Here is a 23,917-nt window from a genome sequence, read left to right as displayed (position 1 = left end):
ACCATTGTGGCGTCTCGTGGTTAAACATTTTCCAAACTTGACAATTACCATCAAGTTGAATTCTTGGCCAGCCTGCCCCGAAAACTTGACGGGACCCTCCCGACAGTCGTTAGACCACATGGGTTTTGACTCTGCAAAGTCGTTCATATCTGGAAACATGTACTAGCTAGATACATAAATTACATTGATAGTTGAATACACAACTTTTAATATCTTTGAATAGTTAACCTAAAAAATAGCACGCTGGCTGTCCCGTCCACTGAACACGTTAACGTGCTGTATGGCGGCTGCTTGAATTTGCGCCGCTCTCCTTTTACCAAGACGCACAGTGGCGATGTTAACTACCTCGCCTGGTATCTATAGGTTGTTGGGGGTTCAATCCCAACCCTGACGCCTGGATAATTGGAGTGCATTTTGTGGTTGTGCATTTTTCTCCCAGATCCAGTTTTTCCCCCTCCATTTCATAAACATTAATTTAAGAGTCTTGCAATCGCGCTAAATATTAACAAAGTCCACTTCTGATTGGGACCATGGAGATAACATGAGTCTGCTAATTCAATGTCAACCAAATGTAAAGTTAACTTGATTGTTTTAAATTCAACCTCGTGTCAAAAGCCAGAGCCACACGTTAAAAAATTAGATGTTAATAAGATTGTCATCAGAGTAACAGCCCAATTCATGACGGCCTAAAATCTGTACTAGCTAAAGGGTTGAATTTCGCAGTCGCCCCTAAACATATCCCAGTGGATGATATAAATCTCCCAGGTCAACGTAGCCCTCCAAATGCTTGGGACACATCCCGTCAAACGTTGCTAGATCTGAAATTGCCACCATCCTTAAATGCTAAAACCCATTAGTAACATCGGCAAAGACGAGCGCTCTGAACTCAAAATTTTAAAACGAGGAATGAGTCGTCCCCTCGGCCGACAAGGGCAATGCTACGGTCATCGTGGATAAAACCACATACAACCACAATCCAGGACCTTAATGATGGCAGTTGCACAAATCAACGAAGATCCTACGAACCACCTGGCTACAAAAACCAACAATATCATTACCAGTTCGACTTCTCGAATCGAACGGCTCTCCCTAAAACCACCTAGACCACCCAGAGTATATGGTCTTGCTAAAATCCATGAAGGTACTCCACATCAGCCCATTGTTTCCAGGATCAACTCGCCCTACCGACAAACTGGCCCGTTTTCTGTCCGACACATTGCTTCCATTCATGGGCAAGACTACCTCAGCTGTATGTAATTCAGCTGGCTTGGTCTCACAAGGGCATTTCACTGTCCCAAGATTTGCTCGTCAGCTTTTGTAGTTTCTGTTCACCAAGGTTCCTGTACCTGACACCTTAGCAATAATTTAAGACTTAGACCGACATGGACTGAATCCTGATGTACCTACTCTGGTTAGACATTGCCTTACCAACACTTCATCTGGAATGGTACTTTCTACAAACAAAATGAAGGTACCCACATGGGTCCCCCCTTATCACCAGTGAAAGTGAATGTGTTCATGGATAAATTTGATACTGATGCCATCCAGACAACCACCCTGTCCTTCCTTGTGGAAGAGATATGTAGATAACACTTGTCATTTGGTCACATGGCCTTCCAGCTTTTTAACCAATTTCTCAACCACATCAATTCCATACACCCATCTATCAACCTTTCCTGGATGTTTTGTTTGAGAAGAGACCTTGCGGATCGTTAGGACATGTCTACAGGAAATCCACCCACACGGATTCCTATCTGAAACCCGATTCCCACCACCATCTGGCACAGAAGAATTCCCTTATCAAAACTACACAATAGGTCCCACTGCATTTCCGACCAACACCACATAGCCAGTGAACTGGAACGCATACACCAGGCCCTCAAGATGAATGGGTACTCTGACCGCATTATTCGCAAAGCTGTTTCTCCAAACTATGGATAAGTAACCCCCTGAGAAGCCAATCAACCATGCTACCATACACGGCAGGTGTTTCCAAAAAGATTGCCAAAATCTTAAACGCAAGATCCAGGTCCGATTCAATACAGTACACAATCTGTGATCTAATCCCATATGTGAAGGATGTCCTTCCTGACATGCAATATCCTGGAGTTTACAAACTGAGTTGTACCTGCAGCAGCTACATCGCTGAAACGAAACGACATGTCTCGGACCTTGTCCGTGAACACAAGGCAGATCTGAAACACGGCAGAACCAATACCTCTACCATAGCTGACCATTGTTATAACGCTGTGGGCTCGCATGATAGTGTTTTCCGAGACCAAGGTACTCTGCAAACCTTCGGGCTATTATAAAAGGTTTGTTCATGAAGCCATCCAGATATCTTAACATAGACATAACTTCAACCGAGAAGATGGATACAAATTGAGAAATCATTGGAAGGATGTTATTAACCATGTAAAACACTAACTGCTTTCTATCATATCTGCCGGATCTGGGTACTAGCCTATTTTTATAATTACACGCTTTTATTTAACGCACTGTCTGTTGTCGTATGCTCAAATCTTAAACAAATTTTAACCCACTTCTCAATGTGGTATCGACTGCAAACTTGGTATACTTATGTCATACTTGGCAATACTATTATATCAAAAAGTATTTTGAAACATTCATTTTTACATGTTATGTTTCGGCTTGGGTGTAATTGTCCACGCTAAACTCACGTTGGCTGTAAATCACCACGGTCCCTTTATGTTATGGCAAGCTTTGTGGCCGCTTCCTGGAGTCGTAGAGTTCTGCCATTACGAGTAGGGTACGTTTCATTAAAGCGTGTTTAAAAAAAAAGTATTTTAAAATATTACTTATTCCGAGTTAACCCCCCCCCCCCAGCATCCCCAGCGCTCTCAGCCTCCCACTTCCAGCCCCGCCTAATTCCCCCCCCCCCCCGTCCAGCTTCGTCCCTCTCTTCGCGTCCACGCAGCGCTCCCCTCTCCCTACCCCCCTCTCTCCCCCTTTGCCCCTCCCCCCTTTCTTACCTGTATAACCTCTTACCACGGCATCTCTCCCACTTCAGCAAAAACATTCTTGCTGTGATTTTCCCACCTGATGATTGCTTGTGTTGCAATCGAAACGTCGTAATTTATTTTATTTTATACCTACGTGACATTACCGAAAGAACCAAAGAGTATTAGATGACGAGTTTGGCTGCTACATATTTCCACGTGATAAGCCACTTCGTTGAGCTATAATTTGTGGCCAGGCAACTTCTGAAAAAGAGCTACGTAGATTTAGTGGGCCTTACCTGATCAAATAAAAATGGTAAATAATAGCTATGTGTAAATCTGACTTGTCCCTGTAAAGCACCGCGTGGTCACTCGAGCGGGGATGTGCTGCTTACAGGGACGCCACTCGTAATTGGGCCAGCCGAGCACCTCTCCGTTCTTCTCGTTCTCTGTCACAAGCCAGTCGGTGAGCGGCTTGAAGTACTTGAGGAGGGCTGCGGCCGACATGCTCTGTTGCCCTGTGATCATCTCCATGGCTTCCTGCCACCGCCGACTGGATCCCAACTGCATTACCTTCCTGTGAACAAAAACGACATTCGTTGTTACTGTAGCAAGATTGTTTAAAGTGGTGTAACGGTGAAGCTGTTGGATGCCCAGCCATGAATAGCTTTAGGGGCTCCTGTGCCCTCTGATGGCCGATTTGTGCCTTTTTTAATACAAGCCTTGTCTAGTGCCCAGATGTTATCTTCGCCTAGAAATAAAGTGGGCACGTGTGGCGTTGATCGCAGTTGGTGAAACAGCATTTATTGCCACCAAGCATGTGAAATGCACACGTTCATAGCCCCCTTTGTCAATCTACCGCTGCTGGAAGAGGTTTTTATATTGATCAGGTTTGATGGCAGGAAGCGCAGATATAAGAATAGGTTTTATCCTTTCTGGCAATAATAATACAGGTGTTGATGTTCAAACGCCAAATATAAACCTTTTTTGCAAGGAATCCTGTCTGCATTAACTACACTTGTGGTGAACATACAAACAAGAACATGCTCTGGTAATATATGCATCGCATTTTAAAACGATTTGGTCCACACCAGAGACAGATTTCCTTAGAACCGAGTCTCAAAGTGTTAGACCAGAGAACGCCAAAAAGCGCACAGCGCGAGGACAATGACTCTCAGGGCATTTATTGCCAGAAAGGGTAAAACCGGTTTATGCTTTATATACTGCCAAGAAAGGTCCCATACGGAAGCATAGATATTTGTACAAGATGAGGCTACACTGCTCTCTACAGTCGATAACCAGTTAGTGAATTGTAGTTTGGTATCCAGGCCCAAATCTGCTTATTTTCAGAGTTTTAATGATGGGGCAAGTTCAGGGTGATGCAATCGTTTTAGCATGACCCAGAGTGTGATTTAATGTCGTGCGTGCGCATTGCAACTCACGCAAGCTTCTCCCCGGCGTCTTTGGATTTGTAGATGTCACACTTGTGCAGGTCTCCTAGCTGGCCCGCAGCGGCGCATAACGCTTCCTGGAACTGGAATTGGATGACGAAGCTCACAAAATACCTGGTCGGCGGAGGGAGTACATTGACCATTGATTAGCTACCCACACTGAGTGCACCACCCTCCTTTGTATGGCCAGCAGCGACATCTTGCGTCAAGGGTTGCAGGGTGGGTTATGGGAGCAATGTCTTTGTGGACCGGTGTGCCAAAGTGCAGCTTGGCAATGCAGAAGTGAGGAGGCCCTCCTCCAGCAGTGAACTGACGAAGCCGTTCGTTGTGTATGCACGGTGGTCTCCATTTTCCCCAAGCATGGAAAAGCCCACGAACTGGAATCGCCGTTACCGCAGTGTCGTGCGTGAACAAGCCCTGGCTCTGACTCTGAATTCTCTAAGGAAAGGCAGTGCTGCTAACTAGTGTAATATTTGTGAGGTGGGAAAACATCTAGTGGCAGAGTGGTTGGCCACACCAACACTCCCCTAATGCACCATGCAGGCCTTGGTAGGTGCTCTCACGGCACTCTCCTCGTTATACAAACTATTGTAGGGATCCTTGTATGGGATGTGTGGATAAATTAAAGCATTGATTGGTGCTTGATGCCTTTTTGTTTTTAAGTACAGCACTTGTTCGGCAACCTAATATAATTCTAAGTCTCCTACATTTTAGTTTTTGTGCATTTGACGGTACCCAATTACATATGCTTGTGAGTTCAAGAAATAATTTCAATTTTTTTAATGGCAAACGTGAATAGTTGTATAACTATCACGTGCCTTTTTAAAGTGATGCACCCTCGAGGAGCAGTTAACCATCACGCAAGCTCTGTGCCTCCTTGGAGGGGCTTTTGGTTTAGCATAGAATAAAGACTGTCGCTGCATTATGCTTTTTGTGTTCAGTTTGTGCTTCCCCTGCACCTCCGATTTAGGACTGGTTGGCTAAGTACGGTGCGAAAAGTTCAACACACGTACTCCCACCCCCCCCTGCAGGAAGCTGAAATAGTTGAACTCTCGCATGCAGCTGGGGGATGCACGCGCATATTACCTGTCGTAGGGCACGCTGGCCGGAATGTGGAATTTTGATCCTGGATCAAAATCGTCCTCCGTCCTGGCCACGGGAGGGCACAGACCCTGGTACTTCATCCTGTGGACAAGACACCGTTTGGAACAACGCAAACATGAGCTCGGTTTTGCCTTGTGTTTTTTTAAGCGTTTCAATCGGATCCCTAGTCTACGTGCGTTTTACGGGAAAAGGGATATTTTTGTCGCATTTGCATCTTAATTTAAAACATGCGCAGGTTGCATAAACAATGCGTTTTCTAACGTCCGTGTAAAAGATGGGTCATGTACATGTGTGTTTCTGAAGGATGTTTAAGCTATACAAATCTCTGGATATCAAATTTAAGGATGGAGCGCTTCCGTCTCTACCTGTCCCTCGTTCTGTATAACACCGCGCGCTCTGTCCTTGCAACTAGAACTGCTTGAGTGTCTTCCGTACTCGCGCCTGCCTCCCATTCGACCTCCAGCCCTTCATCTCGCCAGTTCCCCACACGCTTGCCAAGCCCCCTCATCGCACATTCCATGGAGGTCGCCTCCCGTTGTTGCCAATAACTTTCAACGAGTTTTCAACTTGTGCTACGCCCTTTGAACGAAAGAATGAGATGTTCTGTATTCCGAAGGGCGAGGCAAGTTTGGATGTGCGAAACGTTAAACTGGAAGCAAATTATTCCGGGCCTCTGACTAAATCATCCCACCAATCACTGTGGAAGCGAAGTGAAGAGCACCAAATGGATAAACTGTTTGTTTATTTTTTTTACCAGGTAAGGCCCACAGATAATACAGCTTTTTTTTTCAGAAGCGACCTGATCACAAGTGATAGCCCAATGAAATGGCTTGTGGAAACTTCTAGCAGCCAAATACTCAACACATTTCTAAATGTAGAGGGGAAAAACCGGAGGCCCCTAAGGAAAATCCACACAACCATGCGGAAAACCTACAAACTCTAAATATACAGGTGTCGGTGGATAAAACCCACCGCCTCCTCCATAGCAGGTGGGGTGGTCGACATCTCCCCCCCCCCCTCGGTGCCCTTTAATGCCTAGGCACATGGAAATGGTTTCCAACCTGAGGTTCCACCACTCTTTGTTGTAGTCCTCGGTGGGAATGCGTCCGTCGAACACCTTCCAGCGCCACTGATCCATGAGGAACCCAAACGGCAGGAAGGCAATCTTGTCCAGGGCCATGCTCAACAGGAAGTTGATGTCGCTCTCTGCGAGCGCGCACAAACGAATGTCATCAATCGTGCGTGTACATGTGCTGTAATGTTACAGGGCCAAGCACATAAGTTGCGTCGCTAATGGTACACCCGTACAGATGTGCGTGTTTTAAGGGGGTTTATGCATAACCGTGCGCATCTGCGTGTTGTGTCACAGGTGTATGGAAGTGATATCTCACACACGCACATGTCCGTATGTGACGTTGCGTACAAGCACAGGTTCGTGTATGGTACTGGTTCGCGCACTGCACCACGAGTTCGATTCCCGCTCTAGGCCAACACCAGTGACAATTATCTGAAGTGGTCCTGGGCCTCCCCTAGACCAACTCGGCCTCAAATGAGTAACCGGTGTGGTGTGTAAACATCACCACTGGGGAGACCAAGGCAGCCGGGTGTAGCGTTGGCCACCCACCATGGTGCCATGACGGCCGTCGGGTGCTTGCTAAAGGCACTTGCCCCAACACTTCGTTAAGGTTATATGGGGGGGGTTCTTTGTCTTTGCTGGTGGAGAGAAGGGAATGTCTCACCCAAGTTGTCCTCCACCGTTTCCAAAAGCCCGATCTCCTTGAGGTGTTTTGGCGTCGCCACGGACAGCGCCATGACGTCGCCGATGGCCTCGTGGAATCCGGGGTTGGCACCGTCGCGGAACGGCACTGGCTGCTCCTTGTATTGCAGGAAGTACTGCACGTGGCCCATCTCGTGGTGCACCGTCACCAGGTCGTCCATCGTCACCACCGTGCACTGCTTGATCCTGCGGGGAGCCGGCCCTGTTAGGTGGTGTCGCGGTCGTGCCGTATGGAATCGCTGGCGCTCTGTGGTTTTGTTTTCCCGGATGTGCCAGCAACTGAATTAAGTTCCCCGAAGAGGCTTCCGGCGTGTGGAGCGGAACGTTGGACATCGTGCCAAACGACACTCCGTGCAGCCCGAAAACACATCGGAGAGCGGTAACCCTTCCGGGTATTCAACTGCCTCTTTATTGTAAACCGATTAATACACCCTGATGTATTAACCCTTGAGTTGAGCCGCTTCCGTATGTGCCGTGTGGACGGTTCGTGTCAGCTTGGACAAGCGGAGCCAGGCTAAACGCTCTGAATTTATTTGACCGTCAGTTCTTTTGGGCCTGGCTAGGGATCGCCGCATCTTATGTATTTCCAGTGACCCTTTGTTGGGCCAGCAGCGCCCGCAAGGGCCACTGGTCAAGGCCGCTTTACTGACCTCGTGCTGTGCCAGGCTCTGTTCGGTCTGCACATTGGGAACGTGATGTCTTTCAAGCCGAGACAAAATCCGGGTTTTGACGACATGCTTTGGGACACCGGGAGAGGCTCTTCGGGGCTGTCCGAACCAACCCAAAACGTTTGGGAGCTGAGACTTTGGTGACTGTAGTTGCCCCCTCTGTGTGCGGGGGATCTTTGTCCATTTGACCTTGTCTCACTTTCATTGCTATTCATTTTGTCTTACCCAGCATCTCGCTTTGACATGACATGATTGCCAAATAACTGCAATTCCCTATCCTTAAATCTCCTGCGACAAACACCATTCCAATTGAATGAACAAAACAAGTAAAATGCGAGGTTGCTGTGCAATTGCTGTACAAGAAATCTGGACGTCAATTGACAGCGTTGCGCGGACGAGCGTGTAACGACGCGCCAATCATTGTTTTTTCAGCTCGCTCTCCGGTGGCGAGTTGGAGAACGATTCCCACCACTAAATTTAAAAATGAGATGCAAAAGCCCAAAATCAATTACGATCCGTAACATTAGCTGTAAAAACCTGCACGCTAATTTAGGCAATTAACAAAGACTGGGACTTGTAATGTCCCAAGGAGACCGACAGATTTCCCTGTACGGCGACCATAACAAGAGGATGATTCTGGTAACTACAAGGGACACGTGGCACCCCACCTCCCACCCTTGTTGTGTGACGGCAGGAGCTTGGGGGGAAGCTGGTGGATGCCCTGCCGGCGAGAGCCCGTGTCGTGCTCACCGGAAGTCCTTGCGGTTGTAGAAGTCCCAGGCGGAGGCGTGACACACGACCTCGCGCCCGTCCGTGGGCTTCTCCAGCATGGACTTGTCCCAGAATTCTTGCGGCATTGGAATCATCCCCAGAGACGTGAAGAATTCATCCGACACGTTGAACATCATCTTAGCTGTCCATTTCTGCATCCGCATGCACACAAAGTGTGCCGAGTCGTTGATTAAAATCGATTGTGACAGCGACGCGACAGGCATCAAATGTTGTGCGTACGTGAGAATCTGGTGGGGAGTAGTGGTTAGCGCACTGCACTACGAACCCGGCCACCTGAGTTCGATTCCCGCTTACGACCAATTAACAGTGGCGAATGTTTGAACCGCTCTTGTGCCTCCCCTAGGTCGACTCAGCCTTAAATGAGCACATGGTGCAGTGTGTAAACATCAGCACTGGGGAGGCAAAGGTGGTCTGGCATGGTGTTCACCACACATACTCATGTGCCATGTCGGCCTTAATAGCTGTTCGCTAACAGTGTACCTGCCCCAACAGTCTGTTGGGCTACACGAGTGGCCTTCTGTCTTTTTGATAATCTACTCATCATTGTTCAATCCTCGAATAAAGCAAATGACCAGGATGCACCGTCAGGTTGTCATAGGTGGCTGCGTGTGATGGTGTCCGATCGCTTAACCCCCACAACCCACACACGGGGCGGGCAGAGCCTCGTCTAGCAGCAAATTGACATAGGGGGGTCGCAGGTATTTCTCTCTGCCCATTGGAGTTGAACTCTTGGTGACGGACAAGTCCTCGCCGGGGCGCCGTGGAGCTGCGCCAGTCATTCTTGCTGCTGGCAGACAGCACGAGCAGCGGGAGACAGCAATCGCGGCCGGCGGCGTGGCTCTCGAGCGCGCGGGCGGTGCGACTGCGCAGAGGCCCGCGGGCCGGAGCGGCCCACGCCCTGGGCTTCGATGCGGCGGCAAGCTGGACAAGGGGGGGGGGCATGCCAGCCACGCTACGAGAGCGCCACCGCGACTCGCTTTGATAACGAGCGAAGCTTCGCAGCCTCGTCATACGTGCGCATGCACAGTCCGTTTGACATCCACTGCTTGACCCGAATGAGCAGCGCGGTGTGTCGAGTCTTGCCTGTGCCTGCATGGCGGGCGTGGCGTCCACCGAGGGTGCGTTCGGGAAGGGCGCGACCAGGCTGTTCAGGTTGTTCCAGCTTTGGGCCCACATGTTTCCTGGTCGCCAAAAGAAGAAAAATCATTCAAACCCAGCGATGTTGAAATGTAGTTCCACGTATTGTGTTGAGCACAAAAACGGTGACCGTTACCTCGACCGGATAAGCACTCGTCAATTGGCTGCAAACGTTTCAATATACAGAGGACCACAGAGCTTGGGGAATTGTTGGTAGGCTGATGCCTTCCCCCTCGTCTGTGGTTGCTCCTGAGTCGGTCTCTCTCTCCGTGCGCGAGCGAACACTGCGTCGGCGGCGCGTTCCGAGTCATTTCGAGTCAAAACGACGGTTAACCACGACGAAGACGATAACGAAGTTGGTGCTAACCGAGCAGGTGAGCGGGGATGGGCCCCTTGAGGTCGATGTGCTTCTCCCCGTAGTGCTGGTACAGCTTGCGCCGCACGTACGCGTGCAGGTTGAGGTAGAGTGGCTTCAGCTCCTCGTAGATGCGCTCCAGGTCGGCCTCAAACGTCTCGGTGTCATACGCGGAACGCCACTGCGCGCCGTTGTCCGGAAACCCTGCGTGGCACGGCCGCGGATTAGTGCCCACAACCAAAATCACAACCACCGCAACCATAACCACCAATATCAACGCAATGCACTAGCTCCTCATATGAGGCTAAGTAGATCTAGGGGAGGCCCAGGACCAGTTCAGATAATCGTCACTGGTGGTGATCCGTAAGCTGGGAATCGAACCACTACACAACCGCTCCCAATCCACTTAAAAGAACCACAACAACAACCACCATTCGTCACTAAGTGGCCGTGACGTCACCACGGCGCTTGTGCCAGCCTATGTGCACTTTAAAGCCAAGTGAAGTGTCGAACGCCCGCTGGCAGGAGATTACGGGACAGACCCAGGTGCCACGGGTTGACTGACTGAGATGACTGACAGATCCACCACGTGCCCGTGCCAACTTGCTGTGTTTTAGCCGCCTGGCGCTTCGCTTGTTGTGAGCATCACTCCTCTGCCCTCCGTTGTTGCTGGAGGGCGACAGCCATAACCAATAACACGCCATTCACCACTAAGTGACAGTGACGTCACCACGGCGCCTGTGCCAGGCCACGTGAAGTGTTGAAGGCTCGCTGATAGGAGGAGGTCTCGGGACAGACCCAGGTGCCATGTGTTGGCTGACTCAGATGACTGGCAGATGCACCAGCTGTACTCCCTACTGTGCCAACTGCCACCACCACAAGCAGAAGCAGCAAACAAGACCACAGCTCCAATGCTGAACACATTGATAAAGGACGTTACACAAGATTTATTTAACGGACAATAACACGAATCCTCAAACATGTTTCCCAACAGTTTCCGTAAGACGCTGTTGGTGTTTAACATTGTAATCGTGTTCTGGAGAATCTTCACGCTGGTATGTATCATAAATAAGCTGATATATGAATGCCGAGGTGCTGCTGCTCTGGAATTGGTTGTGTTCTCGATGTGGGCAGCAGAGGGCAGGAGCAGTAAGTCCATTGGTGTACAGCCTATTCTATGACACCGCGTGTTGTTTTCGTAGCGCGAATTAGATATAACGCAATGAATGGATTTGGGAACACATTTTTTTATAACGCGGTTTCGAAGTTGATATAATGCGACCGAGTGAACAGAGCTACGTCGCGCGGGCAGGAACAAGCGGCTGTACGGCTGCCTCGGCGTAGCATCGCATGAGGCGGGATGCTGCTGGATGCTTCTAGACACTACCCACGCACCTCGGTCTTTGTTCGGCCTGCGTACGCATCTCGCGTGTTATCGCGGACTGTGCTTTACCCTATATTATATATAACGCGACTTTTTCCATAACGCATTTTTTTTCAGGAACGCAACTACCGCATAGTAGGAGAACAGACTGCTGGGATTCTATGCTCCCATGTCTATGCTCCTCGCCTTTACCAACGGCGTGGTGAAATACGGTCAAACAACCCCCCACGGTGCACCGAGACCCTCATCCGGCAGTGCCGCCCGTGCCGCACTCACCGTTTGCTATCGCGGCCTGGTTGCTGAGCTCCACGTAGCGCACGTAGTCTTTCCGCATCTTGCGCCCGGACGCGTCGCGCCAGCCCTGCCAGTAGTAGAGCAGCTCGTCGTAGTTCCTCGACTCCGCCATGATGGCCGTGATGTCTGCAGGGTGGCGGGGTCACAGTTACGGTCGGCGCCTTTGCCGTGGGATCAGGACGCTGGGGGGCGGCGCCACGCTCGATACGGTCATACCCCCAAATACGCCTTTCACGTCCTTTCGACAAATACGTCGTCGTTTTAACGCCACTACCTAATTTGCGTCGCCTTCAACCCCACACGTCGCTGACAGCGTCGTCCGTCCTTTCTCGTTATCCGTCGCTTCGGCTTTCGCCTCGACCTGCTACCCTGTAAATCGCTTCGATTGGCGTCGTTTTCGATATTCACTGTCGCACCTTTCAGGAACGCATCCTCCCCCCCCCCCCCGACATACACCGGGGTATCGCCGTACTCGGAGGTCCTCGTGCGAAGCCTCTTCGTCCCGCAGCCCACGCTCACCGCCGTTTACTCCCAAGCATACTTGAGCGTTGTTTTCGGTTCAAACATTCTGTAAGGTCTCCGTGTAGGTGTTTGGTGTTCTGAGAAGAGCTGGAATGGCGTACCGTACGTCGACACTGGCCTATTTTGAGCACTGACAATGCTTCAGTGTAAGATTTATGATAATCACATCGTTCATTTTACAAAAAATGACCGTATCAAGATTATGGTTGCTTTTATTCCCTGGCAAATTAAGTATGAAATAACAAATATATTTAGCTATAAATTAAATGCCTGTGAAAACCCGTGGAGTATTTGACAGCATGATGGCATTTTATGATGCCGTTGTTTTCGTCATCGACATTCAATTATTTGTCTGCAACTGACAGCATGTGCGTTACGAGCGTTACAGATTGCACAGAGCAGAAGCCCCGTGGGACGCTCAAGTCGAGGGAACTGCAGTTAGGAAGAGCTTGAGGACATGCAGAAAACAAATACGAAAGTTACGGGAAGCTGATATAATAATACCATCGTATCGTGAAATTTGATGCAGCATTGTAATTTTAATATCATGGAAACCCGCGACTGGAGGCTGCGATTGTGGGGGACTGCACGGCGCTGCTTGCGTGTGTGCACCGCTGTGTGGCTCGTCACAGCACTAACGAGCGTGGCTAACGGGCGCGGCAGCGTGACTCCGGCGTTGGTCACGGGGCAGGTGTCGCGGTGTGGAAGAGGCACCCACCGGGATCGAGGGGAATGCACGTTTCGCCTTGGCACACTTTGGCAACACTGTACGCGGTCTCCATCCGCGAGACGATCTCGTTGTACTGGAACAAAATTGGACGGGAGAAATAATTATAGCACGCTTCACTGCTCGCGTGAAACTGCGCCCATTTTGGATCTTGTTGACAATGTTAGAGGTGGCGGCCGCATTAACATAGATGCATTTGGCGGCTGAGATGTCTCTCACCTCGGCTCTGAACAGCATGGCCAAGCAACCTGCTGGACGGTCCACACGGTATGAATCTGCATCAACATTAAACCTTTTGCCTGCACCCTTTGGGCCAAGCCTGGTGTTTCTTGTGTTGAGCTAATGTGCTGGAGCTCTGGCTGTGGTAGGGTTCAAGGTTCAAGTTGATTTTGTTTAACCGGTTTAAGAAATGAAGCGACAAGCAAGAGAGGCCACCAAAATAACAAAAGCATTAACAGAAAAACTAATCGCAACAATTTAGCAAAAACAAAAACAATACCACATGTCGAAAGCAATGACAAAAACAGCATCCAAACAAAATGAATGTTAAATCAAATTAATAATCATTTACACTTTCAAAGTGCACAAAGTGCTGTACAAAAATTAAAGGCTGTGATGTCCTGTCCCGAAAGTGGGCTCGAACAAATTACTTTCAAAAAAACATTCAAAGTCAATTAAGTGACAGAAACAACAAAATAGACGCATGGTGATTACTGTATTACAAGTGCCAAACACAACTGGGCGGTTGGGGCCGGCAGGTTCACGGTGTTTGTTGAACGTGGCTGTGGGAGTGGGTACCTCTTTGAGCTCAGTCTCAGGAAGCGCGGCTGTGCCAATCTGGCTGATCTTCTTCAGCTGCCGTGTGACGCCCTCATCCTGGAAGTTGGACCAGTCGTAAAGGAGAGCCTCTCGTCCGAAGTAGAGGGAGTGGTTGGCCATCCGCAAGTTGGCTTCTTGCTGTGTTCGCGTGCACAAAACAACAACAAGTTCGTCTGTGAGGTGGAGAGGGATCAGGGACCATCGTGCTGGCAGCAAGCGATTTAACCGCTGCCCGTGTGAAAGGGACACTTCAAGCGTTGTGTTTGGGTGGCTGCACTCCACTTAGTGCGACCAGGAGTGCAAATTAACCGATCCACGATGCCTCATACTTGTTGGAGTGAGTGATTCATTTCCGCCTAAACTATACAAAGTGCTATTCCTCCAATTGAACACCGAGATGTAAGATGTTATGGTGCACGTCAGAAAATAGACGCTTCGTAATAACATGGTACACTTTATAATCGCCATGTTGTTTTTAACAGTTCCGCCAAGATAAGGACCATCCACATTTTGACCTAATTGTGCCATTACATGACGGATGTCATCTCAAACAGCAACATGGTATCCCATCATCATTGTCGTCATCATCGTCGGAGGCTGCGTGTGAGCAAGTCCGGCCCACGGGAGACCCCGGTGCCCGACACTGAGACTCATGCGTGGCATGAGTTGCACAGCCTCACCACCAGCTTGTCGTGCTCCTCCGTGATGTCAGTGTTGTAGGTCCATGACGCCTCGTTGTACTCCGACCAATATTTCTCTGCGGTAGTGTTGTACTCCCCCAACAGAGCTATCGCTTGGGTCTCATCGGTGATTTTATCTGTGAGCAGAAATTAAGCACAATCACGGTCATGTTTTCTCCCGTGAGAAAGGGTGATAAGGTTTTCAAATTGCCAACAAGTAACATTTGTGCACACAGGTCAGTAATGTGGATTGCCTTGTAATTGCGATTATTTGTTGAACACATTTTTCATCTTTTTTCGCCCCTTAATGTGTTCCAACTGCGCGATTGGCATCACTCGATCAGACGTAGAACACATTTGGAAATATCGCACGGCATTACACCCATCACGTAAGAGAATTTCTCCGAAAAATATTTTTCATAGGAGAGAAGAAGAAAAAACACGTGGCTTCTTTAAACCGTACAATCTGCTATGAGATTGTTTATTGCCCGGCAATCAAACCAACATTTTTTCTACTGAGCCGGAATTTAGCCAAATAAAGTGAAAACACATTTGGCATCTGCGAGTCGGCTGAGACCATCAGCTCTCTACGCTTGGAAACCCAGTTTAACCTTGGGCAGGTGCCCAGATTCAAACCCAGGATCTTGTAAAGTGCCAGCTCAATGCTCTGACTGCTGAGTTACTGAGACACCTCTTGTTATCCATAAGAGGGTTTTTTGGGTTACATCTCATTAATATAAATGTGTCGTTAAACCCGCCACCACCCGACACAGCCAATTAGTGAGGTTTATCATGTAAACAGAACGTGGCAGTTCGCTAATCCACAATATTTACAATCTGAGCACGACGTTTCGCCAGTAATTACAACGAGCATCATCATGCGGCAGCCAGATAGATGTGATGTGATCACTAGTGAGCCCCTTACCCAAAACAACCTCTAACCCAAGAAACCTCTTATGGATAATATTGGTCGCGAAAGCCTACGTGTTAAACACAACTCTTGTCATTTAGATCTTTTAAAAATGTTCACGTTACAAGTCAAATCTAACATTTTTCTTTTGCGGCGAGCATAACTGGTCAGATGTGTGCACTGACCTTCGTGAAATTACCTTGGAACTGCTTGCTGAAGGCATATCAAGCAACCAACAAAAAAAGGTAATGATGCTGCTTGGGGATTTTCTAAAATATGAACTACACGGCCATCAATCATTCTGCCTAGAGGCTTTCACCAGATGATGTCACATTATTCCTGTTGAACAAATTGGTAACATAGAAAAAATAATGATTGACATCTTTTTTATTTTGTAGCTGTTGCCAATACCTGATGAGGCTGGGCAAAATCTCCAGGGCAAAGTAGAAGTACAACATTGTAAAAAATGTGCTTGCTTTTCAACGTAACCGATTTGCTGAAAAATACAATCAAGCGGGACATTTGGCCACGTGATAACTCGGTTTGTTTGGCTGTGTCTGGTGGTGGAGGGCTATGGCTCTCATTGACATCATCCCGACACGATCTTTGAGTTCATATTATGGATTAAACATTAATAAGAAAACTAAATAACAAAACACATTTTAAAGACTTCCTGCCATTCTCAAAACACCAACACCACGCCGGTTGGGATTTTTACGACTGTTTTCCACCACACCGGTAAGCGTGGCTCGGTGAAGTGGGAGTCGGGAGCGGGCAGGGCTGCTTCTGGTATCGCTCGTCAACATTGGCCGTGGCAGGGAATCGAAATCGAGTGTGAGAATAAAACACGTGATTGTCGGCGGCCTACGTGCGGCAGCGTGTGTCACCGCGTGTCGCTAAGTGTCTTTGCGTGTCGCCGTGTGTTTCCATGCTCGGGGCGCACCCAGGTTCCCGGGGTAGTCATCCGGCACCGGCGGCACCCACGCAAATTCGGGCCAGCCCAGCGTCTCGTTGACGTTTTCCTTCTCGAGCCAGTCGATGATGAGCTGGAAGTACTCGATGAGCGGTTGGGCGCTCATTTTCTCCGTGCCCGTTATTTCCTTCATCACCTCGGTCCACGGGCGGCTGGAGCCCATCTGCATGGCCTTCCTGCGGAGCACATGCGTGTGCACATGCGTGTGCACGCGAGAGTTTATCGCTCGGGGTGGAACGACGCATCGATTCATCGACCGATGTCGATTTTTTTTAAAGTTTGCAGCTCCAGCATCAAGCACAGTTGTTAGAATAAATATTTTAAAGAGGTATTTGCTGCATATAAAGGTACAGTTTATTTAATGGGCAGTCTCTGTCCTCCCAGCAGTGGTCGATCAGCATATTGTGGGTGGTGGGGTAAAGTATGGGTACTCCTCCAAGACAACCGTATAGTTACCCATTATGTTTAGCGTTTACCATTCGTTTATGATTTGCTTAACATTGACTGTGTCATGCCTCCCTCGAGTTGTACGTATGTACATATGTACGTACGTTAAACGTATTAATGTCGCACCGTATGGAGCCAACCATGCGTGGGAAGGACAAACTAAGCACAAAAAGCAGTTCTAAAGAAATTAGTTTTTAATCTAGATTTTTAGGTGCATAGCTCCAGTTGCATTCTAATATTGGAAGGAAGAGCTTTCCGGACGGCACTCAGAAGTGCATCTGAAAGCACCCGATGCGGTGACCACGGTCTTTGTTCGACGGCCAGCCAAAAACCGCTGCTGCTGCTGCGGGGAGTCTGTGTGATGATGGTTTATGCAGCCAGGCTTTGAGCAAGGTCATCGTCAAGGTCACCACGCGGGGTCGACCTCCAGAGGGAGGCTGCGGTTGCGTTCCCTGTTGCTCGTGCTGGCCCCTCACCGAAGGAGATCGCCCGCGGCCGGATTCTTGTCGATGTCGCACTTATACAGGGGCCCCTTGTCCTCAGCAGCCGTGCACAGCGCCTTTTGAAACTGGAACTGGATGATGAAGCTCACAAAGTACCTTCAGCCGCACAAAAAAACACAAAGATCCCCCGTATAGCCTATAACAGACTGTTGGGTCAGGTGCTGTTAGCGAGGAGCGCCTATGAAGGCCGGCACGGCACACGAGGGGGTGGGTGGCCAGCACCACGCCCGGCCGCCTTTGTCACCCCAGTGGCGATGTTTACTACACACCGCACTCGATACTCATTTGAGGCTGAGTCAACCTAGGGGAGGCCCAGGACCGGTTGAGATAACCGTCACTGGTGTTGGCCGTAAGTGGGAATCGAACTCGGGTCGCCGGATTCGTGCGCGGCGCGCTAACCGCCACTATACCACCCCTCCGCACACGCACACACACGGTAAAGGCAGTTGTAACTTGAGACGCGTACCGATTACAAGTCGGGGATCGTAGCCTGGCCAATTAGCCCATAAATTTAAATCATAGTCGTGAGCGTATTCAGCTTCTGAGGCTGTAAAACTTGAGTGCTGGTTTGTTGCAAATCAACAGCAGCTGTCAATTGCATTGACACAACCTTGTCATCGGAATGTGCAATTCCCATTGGTGGCCCAGGGCTATAAACGTGAGATGAGCCTCGATGCCAATTTGAGCAGGCAATCACTTGATCATGAAAGATGGCAGGAGTTTCGGGATGTTTCCATCCAGCAGTGGATCGCACATGGCTGTTAACAACAACGATGATGAGCGTGTCAGTGCGCGTTAGGCCTGTCTGCCCACAGCGGTGTGGAGGAGCTGCTGCACCTGATGTAGGGCGTGTTTCCGGGGATGTGAAACTTGGCACCGGCATCAAAGTCCGTGCTCTTCCTGGGGACGCCGGGACAGATCCCCTGGTACTTGGTCCTGTGAGAGCAACGCGCCAATAAACACCATCGCAGCACTGCCCTTTGACCCGCGCTTTTCAAGTACATGTTTGAGAAATGCAAAAAAACCTCAGGCAACCGAGAAAGCGTTGTTGTAAGATATATATATTTAAATCAACTTTAATTAATGTTTAATGTGCTGACCTATACATTATTTATGCACGATCATGTTTATTTATAACCACATGAGAGCCAGTTGTTGTAAGATGTCTCTTTTGAAATGGAGATAAGTGAATGCAGTGTCGTTACCACGGACCCTTATGCCTCGGAATCAAACGCTCGCCTTGTGAGCGCACGCAGGTCTGGGAGTGTGGACTGACACTCAGAGGCTCCAGCGTGCAGCCCACGTGGGTCTGAGAGTGTGGACTGACACTCAGAGGCCCCAGCGTGCAGCCCACGTGGGTCTGGGAGTGTGGACTGACACTCAGAGTGCAGGCTACGCTTTTCCAAGAAGATGATCCTCCTCTTAAGTGCCATGAAAATATTATTTGAGTTCTGCTGGTGACCGTAACCAAAAAACTGCGGGGTTCACATCTCACCTGATACACGAGACCTTGTGGGGTGGGGGGAGGTGAGTGAAATCCATACTATTTTAAACCATTTTTGTTATTTTACCAGGTAAGACCCACTGAACTATTTAGTTCTTTTTCAGAAGCGACCTGGCCACAGATGACATCTCAACGAAGTGGCTTATCACGTGGGAATTTATAGCAGTAGCCAAATATTCTTTATGCACGTTTCTAACTAAATGCGGAGGGGAAAACCGGAGTGAATCTCACCTGAGATTCCACCAGTCCTGGTTGTAGCGCTCGGGAGGGGTCTTCCCGCTAAAGACGTCCCACCGCCACAGGTCGATGAGGTAGCCAAAGGGCAGGAAGGCGATCTTTTCCAGTGCCATCTTCATCAGGTAGTTGATATCACTCTCTGTGGTCGGTCGGTCAAAGGGCGAGGGCACCGTGGTTTTACTGTCACGCACTCGCTCACCAAACACGAACAGGCACCGTATCGATTGGATAGCAGATTTGAATATATATTATCAACGGGAAGAAATGTTCACCCTCATCCTAACTATGCTTATGACCACACCCCAGAGGGTAGATGGTGGCAGAATATCAGGGGCAAGCTCTTTTGAGGTCACGTGACTACTGTGCGGCAGCTGTTGCAGGATCTGGAGGAGGGTAGGCAATGTTGGCGAGGCGTGGTGCTGGCATCAACGGCTTTGGCCACGATGGCATCTTGATTTGGATGAAGCTATGAACACGGGTAGCAAAGTGTGTGCATCTGTATGACACTGGGGAGCGGTTATCACGCTGCGCTACGAACCCGGCGACCCGAGTTCAATTCCGGCTCACGACCACCAAACACAATGATGATTATCTGAACCGGTCCTCGGCCTTCACTAGGTCAACTCAGCCTTAAGTTAGTACCTGGTTTCAGACTCCATAGGTGCTCGCTAACAGCACTTGTCCCAACAGTATTTTAAAGCTATACAGGGAATCTTTGTATCTTTGTGTGACACTGGAATGAAGCCACTCCAGGGCAACGTTCGATGTCAAAGTAGGATCACGTATGGGGAGAAGTACGTTGCATTTTGGGCAGTGTGAGGGGAGTGCTCAGCTAACAACTATGCGTTCCATTCCCGGCCATGGCTAACAGCGGAGGTATCTGAACCACCGATGTAGTCCTGCATCCCTCCCCCCACTTATACCACAGGTACCATAACATGGCAAGGACGGCAGCATGGGAGCTTCATACGTATTTGGGGTGGAGTGGAAAGGACTGTGACCAATTATGCGGTTTTCATAATGATGTTCCAAAAACCTTACTTTAATTTAGTATTCCATTTTAAAAGTTTCACAACGTCACGCGATATCGGTGTATACGTCAGCTTGCTTCGGAAATCAATGACTGCGCATAATTGATTTAAATTTGTTCCCGAGAAATTAAGGCGGACTTGGGCAGATTGTACAGTTGCTCGTTGGCGTTGTGAGACATGACGATGTTTGCCATTCACGGACGCTCCAGATATCTCTCAAAACACTGCCCTGGCGCCACTGCTGACTAACACGTAGGTGTGTGATTGATGGCTCCAGCTGCCTTCTCTCTCACAGAGCTCAATTTACATTTTAATAAAGGCATCGGTTTCACAAATTTTTCTTTTTGTTCTTAAAAAAAAACATTCGGAATACTAAACTTTTCAATGGCATAAGCACATCACAGGTCTCCCCTGGCGACAGGATACACGAGGCCTGACCAACCCCACCCCCGCCACTTTCGAGGCACCAAGGAATATCGATCATTATCCAACGGCTGCATTTGGGTGATCCGATCGCTTCTGAGGGGTGGTGCTGTGCGGCTTGTGTAGGTGCCAGCAATAGGGGGGTTCTGGTTGTGGTGGTAGTAGCAGTAGGTGGCTTTTAATTGGAATCAGGGCTTAATTACTTGATGGATATTGTTTGGGGTTGCTGCAGACTGTGACCTGCAGCCGCAGCCAAAGCGAGAGGTCTACTGGACGCGCTGTGCTGGCTTCTGAAATATGCTTACGTGTCACAGACCGGCACAGATCATGCTGCAATTAAGCCCTACCTATAACTGGGTAAGAGGCCAATGAAATGAAGAGTGTGTTAATCAAGGGAGGCCTGGTTTATTATAAGCATTGCGTGCATTGGAAGTGTCTCTGTGGTACCGTGCGTGCGTGCATACGTGCCTGGGTCCTCGACATAGTCGGCGTCCAGTAGGCCGATGGTCTTCAGGTGTTTGGGCGTGGACACGGAGAGGGACAGCACGTCGCCGATGGCCTCATGGAAGCCGGGGTTGGCGCCGCCGCGGAAGGACACGTGCTGGTCCTTGTACTGCAGATAGTACTCGATGTGGCCCATCTCGTGGTGCACCGTGAAGAGCTGCTCCATCGTTGGTATGGTGCACTGCTTGATCCTGCAGAGGTGGGAATAAACCATTTCAACTGGTCCTCAAATTGACGCGATCAGTAGTCCGCATGAACCTCTGTGATGCACCGCTCTAGGATGCGCCGGGTAGAAGGCGAGCTTTAGCGTTCACAAACGACGCCACGATAAATGTTCCGTGAGCTCTGCGACCGCCGTTGTCTCCGTGGGGGATCGCTGCGTCGCGCTCGTGTCGAGCGAGAGACACGTGCGCAGCAGTCAGTTCGGGGTGGTGGCAGAAGGGGGCAGTGAGGGGCATGGCGCTGGCAATTGGGAAGATGAGATATCAGGCTGGACCAGGAGTTTATCTGCTGAAATGGACTCTCAACAAATGTATACATAGCTGTCAACCCATACGGTGTACCCCGTATTCTTGTACAGGGAGATTGAGCTTTCAGGGCCATATGGCGTACAGCCGTTTCAATACGGGCACACTTTTATGTTGTTATCTATTGTTTTGTGTTTCTCTCTTGTGATGGGACTTTGTAGGATGAACATTGAGCTTTATAAGGCCACGGGGTGAACAATAGGGTCTGAATTGGTCTATAACAAGGTAGGCACTGATAAGGGGCTGGCAGGTTTGTGTATACGTGAGCATATATACAGTATTTTGTAAGTTTCTCATGTTATTGTGAAGTAACAATTGTAAGTCTGTAATTGCCATTATCGTCATAGCCTCTAGTGTGAATGTAAAAAATGTTTAGAAAATGCATTGATGCAAAACACTGTCACAAATCATGAGCAATTATTTCCAAAGCGACATTGATGTGAGATCTACTGGACATTGTGACTACTGGACATCTGTGACGACTGGACATCTGTGAAAAAGAGCTTCATAGCTCATCGGATTTCTACAGGTTCAATAAAGATTTTTATTCTGAAAAAAAATACTTAAAAAAAAGTAATGATTCAGGGCCGCAAGTTCACATCAAGCATATATCCGCGCCAACACTTAGACGCGGCATGTCAATGTAACCTGCATGGGTGTGTGCAGTGTGTATCTTCTTGCAGACTGGAACAGCGGCGGTCATGGCGTGTGCTCACCGGAAGTCCCTATTGTTTTTTCAGCTCGCTCTCTGGTGGCGAGTTGGAGAACGATTCCCACCACCAAATTTAGAAATGAGATGCAAAAGCCCAAAATCAATTACGATTCGTAATATTAGCTGCAAAAACCTGCACGCTAATTTAGGCAATTGACAAAGACTTGGACTTGTAATGTTCCGAGGAGATTTACAGATTTCCCTGGACGGCGACCATAACAAGAGGATGATTCTGGTAACTACAAGGGAAACGTGGCACCCCACCCCCCACCCTTGTTGTGTGACGGCAAGAGCTTGGGGGGAAGCTGGTGGATGCCCTGCCGGCAAGAGCCCGTGTCGTGCTCACCGGAAGTCCTTGCGGTTGTAGAAGTCCCAGGCGGAGGCGTGACACACGACCTCGCGCCCGTCTGTGGGCTTCTCCAGCATGGAGCCACTCCAGAACTCTGGGGGCATCTCCAAGAGGCCCAGGTCTTTGAAGAAATTCTCGGAGATGCGGAACATGTGAGTGGCGTTCCATCCCTGAGCAGCAATGACGCAAGCAAAGTGAGGCTTGAGTACACAAGACATTTGTAAAAAATAAATGTATTTCCTGCTCAAATGAGCACTGAGGCAGTGAGCACTGAGCCAGTGGTGGAAATTCTTCATTCATATGACTGGGCTAGTCTCTTCACAATACAACCACTGTTGACTTTCCACAAAGCAGTACTCGTTGTATCGACCCCAGAGGGATGATGGGGCCCGTTTTCCACCCCCGACCAGGATTTGAACTCGCCAGGCTTTCCCAATTGCGAGACACTCGCGAACGTTGGTTGTGGCGAAGATGCACGCCGTACCTGCTCCAACATGGTGTCTGTAACGTCCACGCTGGTCTTGCCGGGGTAGGGGACCACCATGTCAAAGATGTTATTCCACTGCTGGGACCACATGTTGCCTTAGGAGGTAGGAAGTATGGACACAGTGCAGAAGAATACAAGCTCCACATTCACATATTTAATTTATTAATTATGTTGAACTTCTTCCGCACCGTACGTAACGACTTATTAGTGCAAGTACGTTTCCAAGGTACTTGCATTTACTTTAATGCAGAGTCGTCATTGGAATTGTTTGTTAACTAGTACGCATCATGTTAGAGAGAACATTTTGAGATGGAGCCATGGATAATTTAATATATTTTATGTTGCGGTTAAAAGTAAATGTAACGTGATAATTGGGAGAGTCGGACTGTGTGTACGTGTGTGGAATAGGCACTTTCGAACAGCGATTGCTCCCAAAGCCTGCAAGGCGAAATGGTGGCCACGTGTCTCGTGTTGTGTGTGCGAGGGTGCAAGTAGGGAAGTGCATGATAGTGTGAGTGTATGTCTGTGAGTGTGAGTGGGTATGTGAGTGAAAGTACATCTGTGTGTGTATACTAGTATGTGTGTGTGCATGGGCAGCGGTAGTGTAGCGGTTAGTGCGCTGCGCTACGAAGCTGGTGAC

General features: G+C 49.1%; 1 protein-coding gene across 1 annotated transcript in view; it reads right to left on the bottom strand.

The window, feature by feature from the left end:
- The window catches only part of LOC133344722 (angiotensin-converting enzyme-like), a 35,337-nt gene that overhangs the window by 925 nt on the left and 10,495 nt on the right, over positions 1-23,917 (bottom strand). Inside the window, exons 6-24 of the mRNA XM_061554821.1 lie at positions 23,275-23,372; positions 22,788-22,960; positions 21,167-21,393; positions 19,239-19,383; positions 18,341-18,439; positions 17,477-17,599; positions 16,524-16,729; positions 14,671-14,807; positions 13,970-14,128; positions 13,163-13,247; positions 11,905-12,048; positions 10,257-10,448; positions 9,836-9,933; positions 8,711-8,883; positions 7,255-7,478; positions 6,577-6,721; positions 5,498-5,596; positions 4,403-4,525; positions 3,356-3,537 (exon numbers count right to left, since the gene is read on the bottom strand). Of these exons, the coding sequence (XP_061410805.1) occupies positions 3,356-3,537; positions 4,403-4,525; positions 5,498-5,596; positions 6,577-6,721; positions 7,255-7,478; positions 8,711-8,883; positions 9,836-9,933; positions 10,257-10,448; positions 11,905-12,048; positions 13,163-13,247; positions 13,970-14,128; positions 14,671-14,807; positions 16,524-16,729; positions 17,477-17,599; positions 18,341-18,439; positions 19,239-19,383; positions 21,167-21,393; positions 22,788-22,960; positions 23,275-23,372 (2,832 nt within the window). The remainder of the gene's footprint in view (positions 1-3,355; positions 3,538-4,402; positions 4,526-5,497; positions 5,597-6,576; positions 6,722-7,254; positions 7,479-8,710; positions 8,884-9,835; positions 9,934-10,256; positions 10,449-11,904; positions 12,049-13,162; positions 13,248-13,969; positions 14,129-14,670; positions 14,808-16,523; positions 16,730-17,476; positions 17,600-18,340; positions 18,440-19,238; positions 19,384-21,166; positions 21,394-22,787; positions 22,961-23,274; positions 23,373-23,917) is intronic.

This window comes from Lethenteron reissneri, chromosome 20 (assembly GCF_015708825.2).
Source record: "Lethenteron reissneri isolate LAM-NWPU_2019-01 chromosome 20, ASM1570882v1, whole genome shotgun sequence".
Taxonomy (NCBI): domain Eukaryota; kingdom Metazoa; phylum Chordata; class Hyperoartia; order Petromyzontiformes; family Petromyzontidae; genus Lethenteron; species Lethenteron reissneri.
This window is presented reverse-complemented; position numbering and strand designations above follow the sequence as displayed.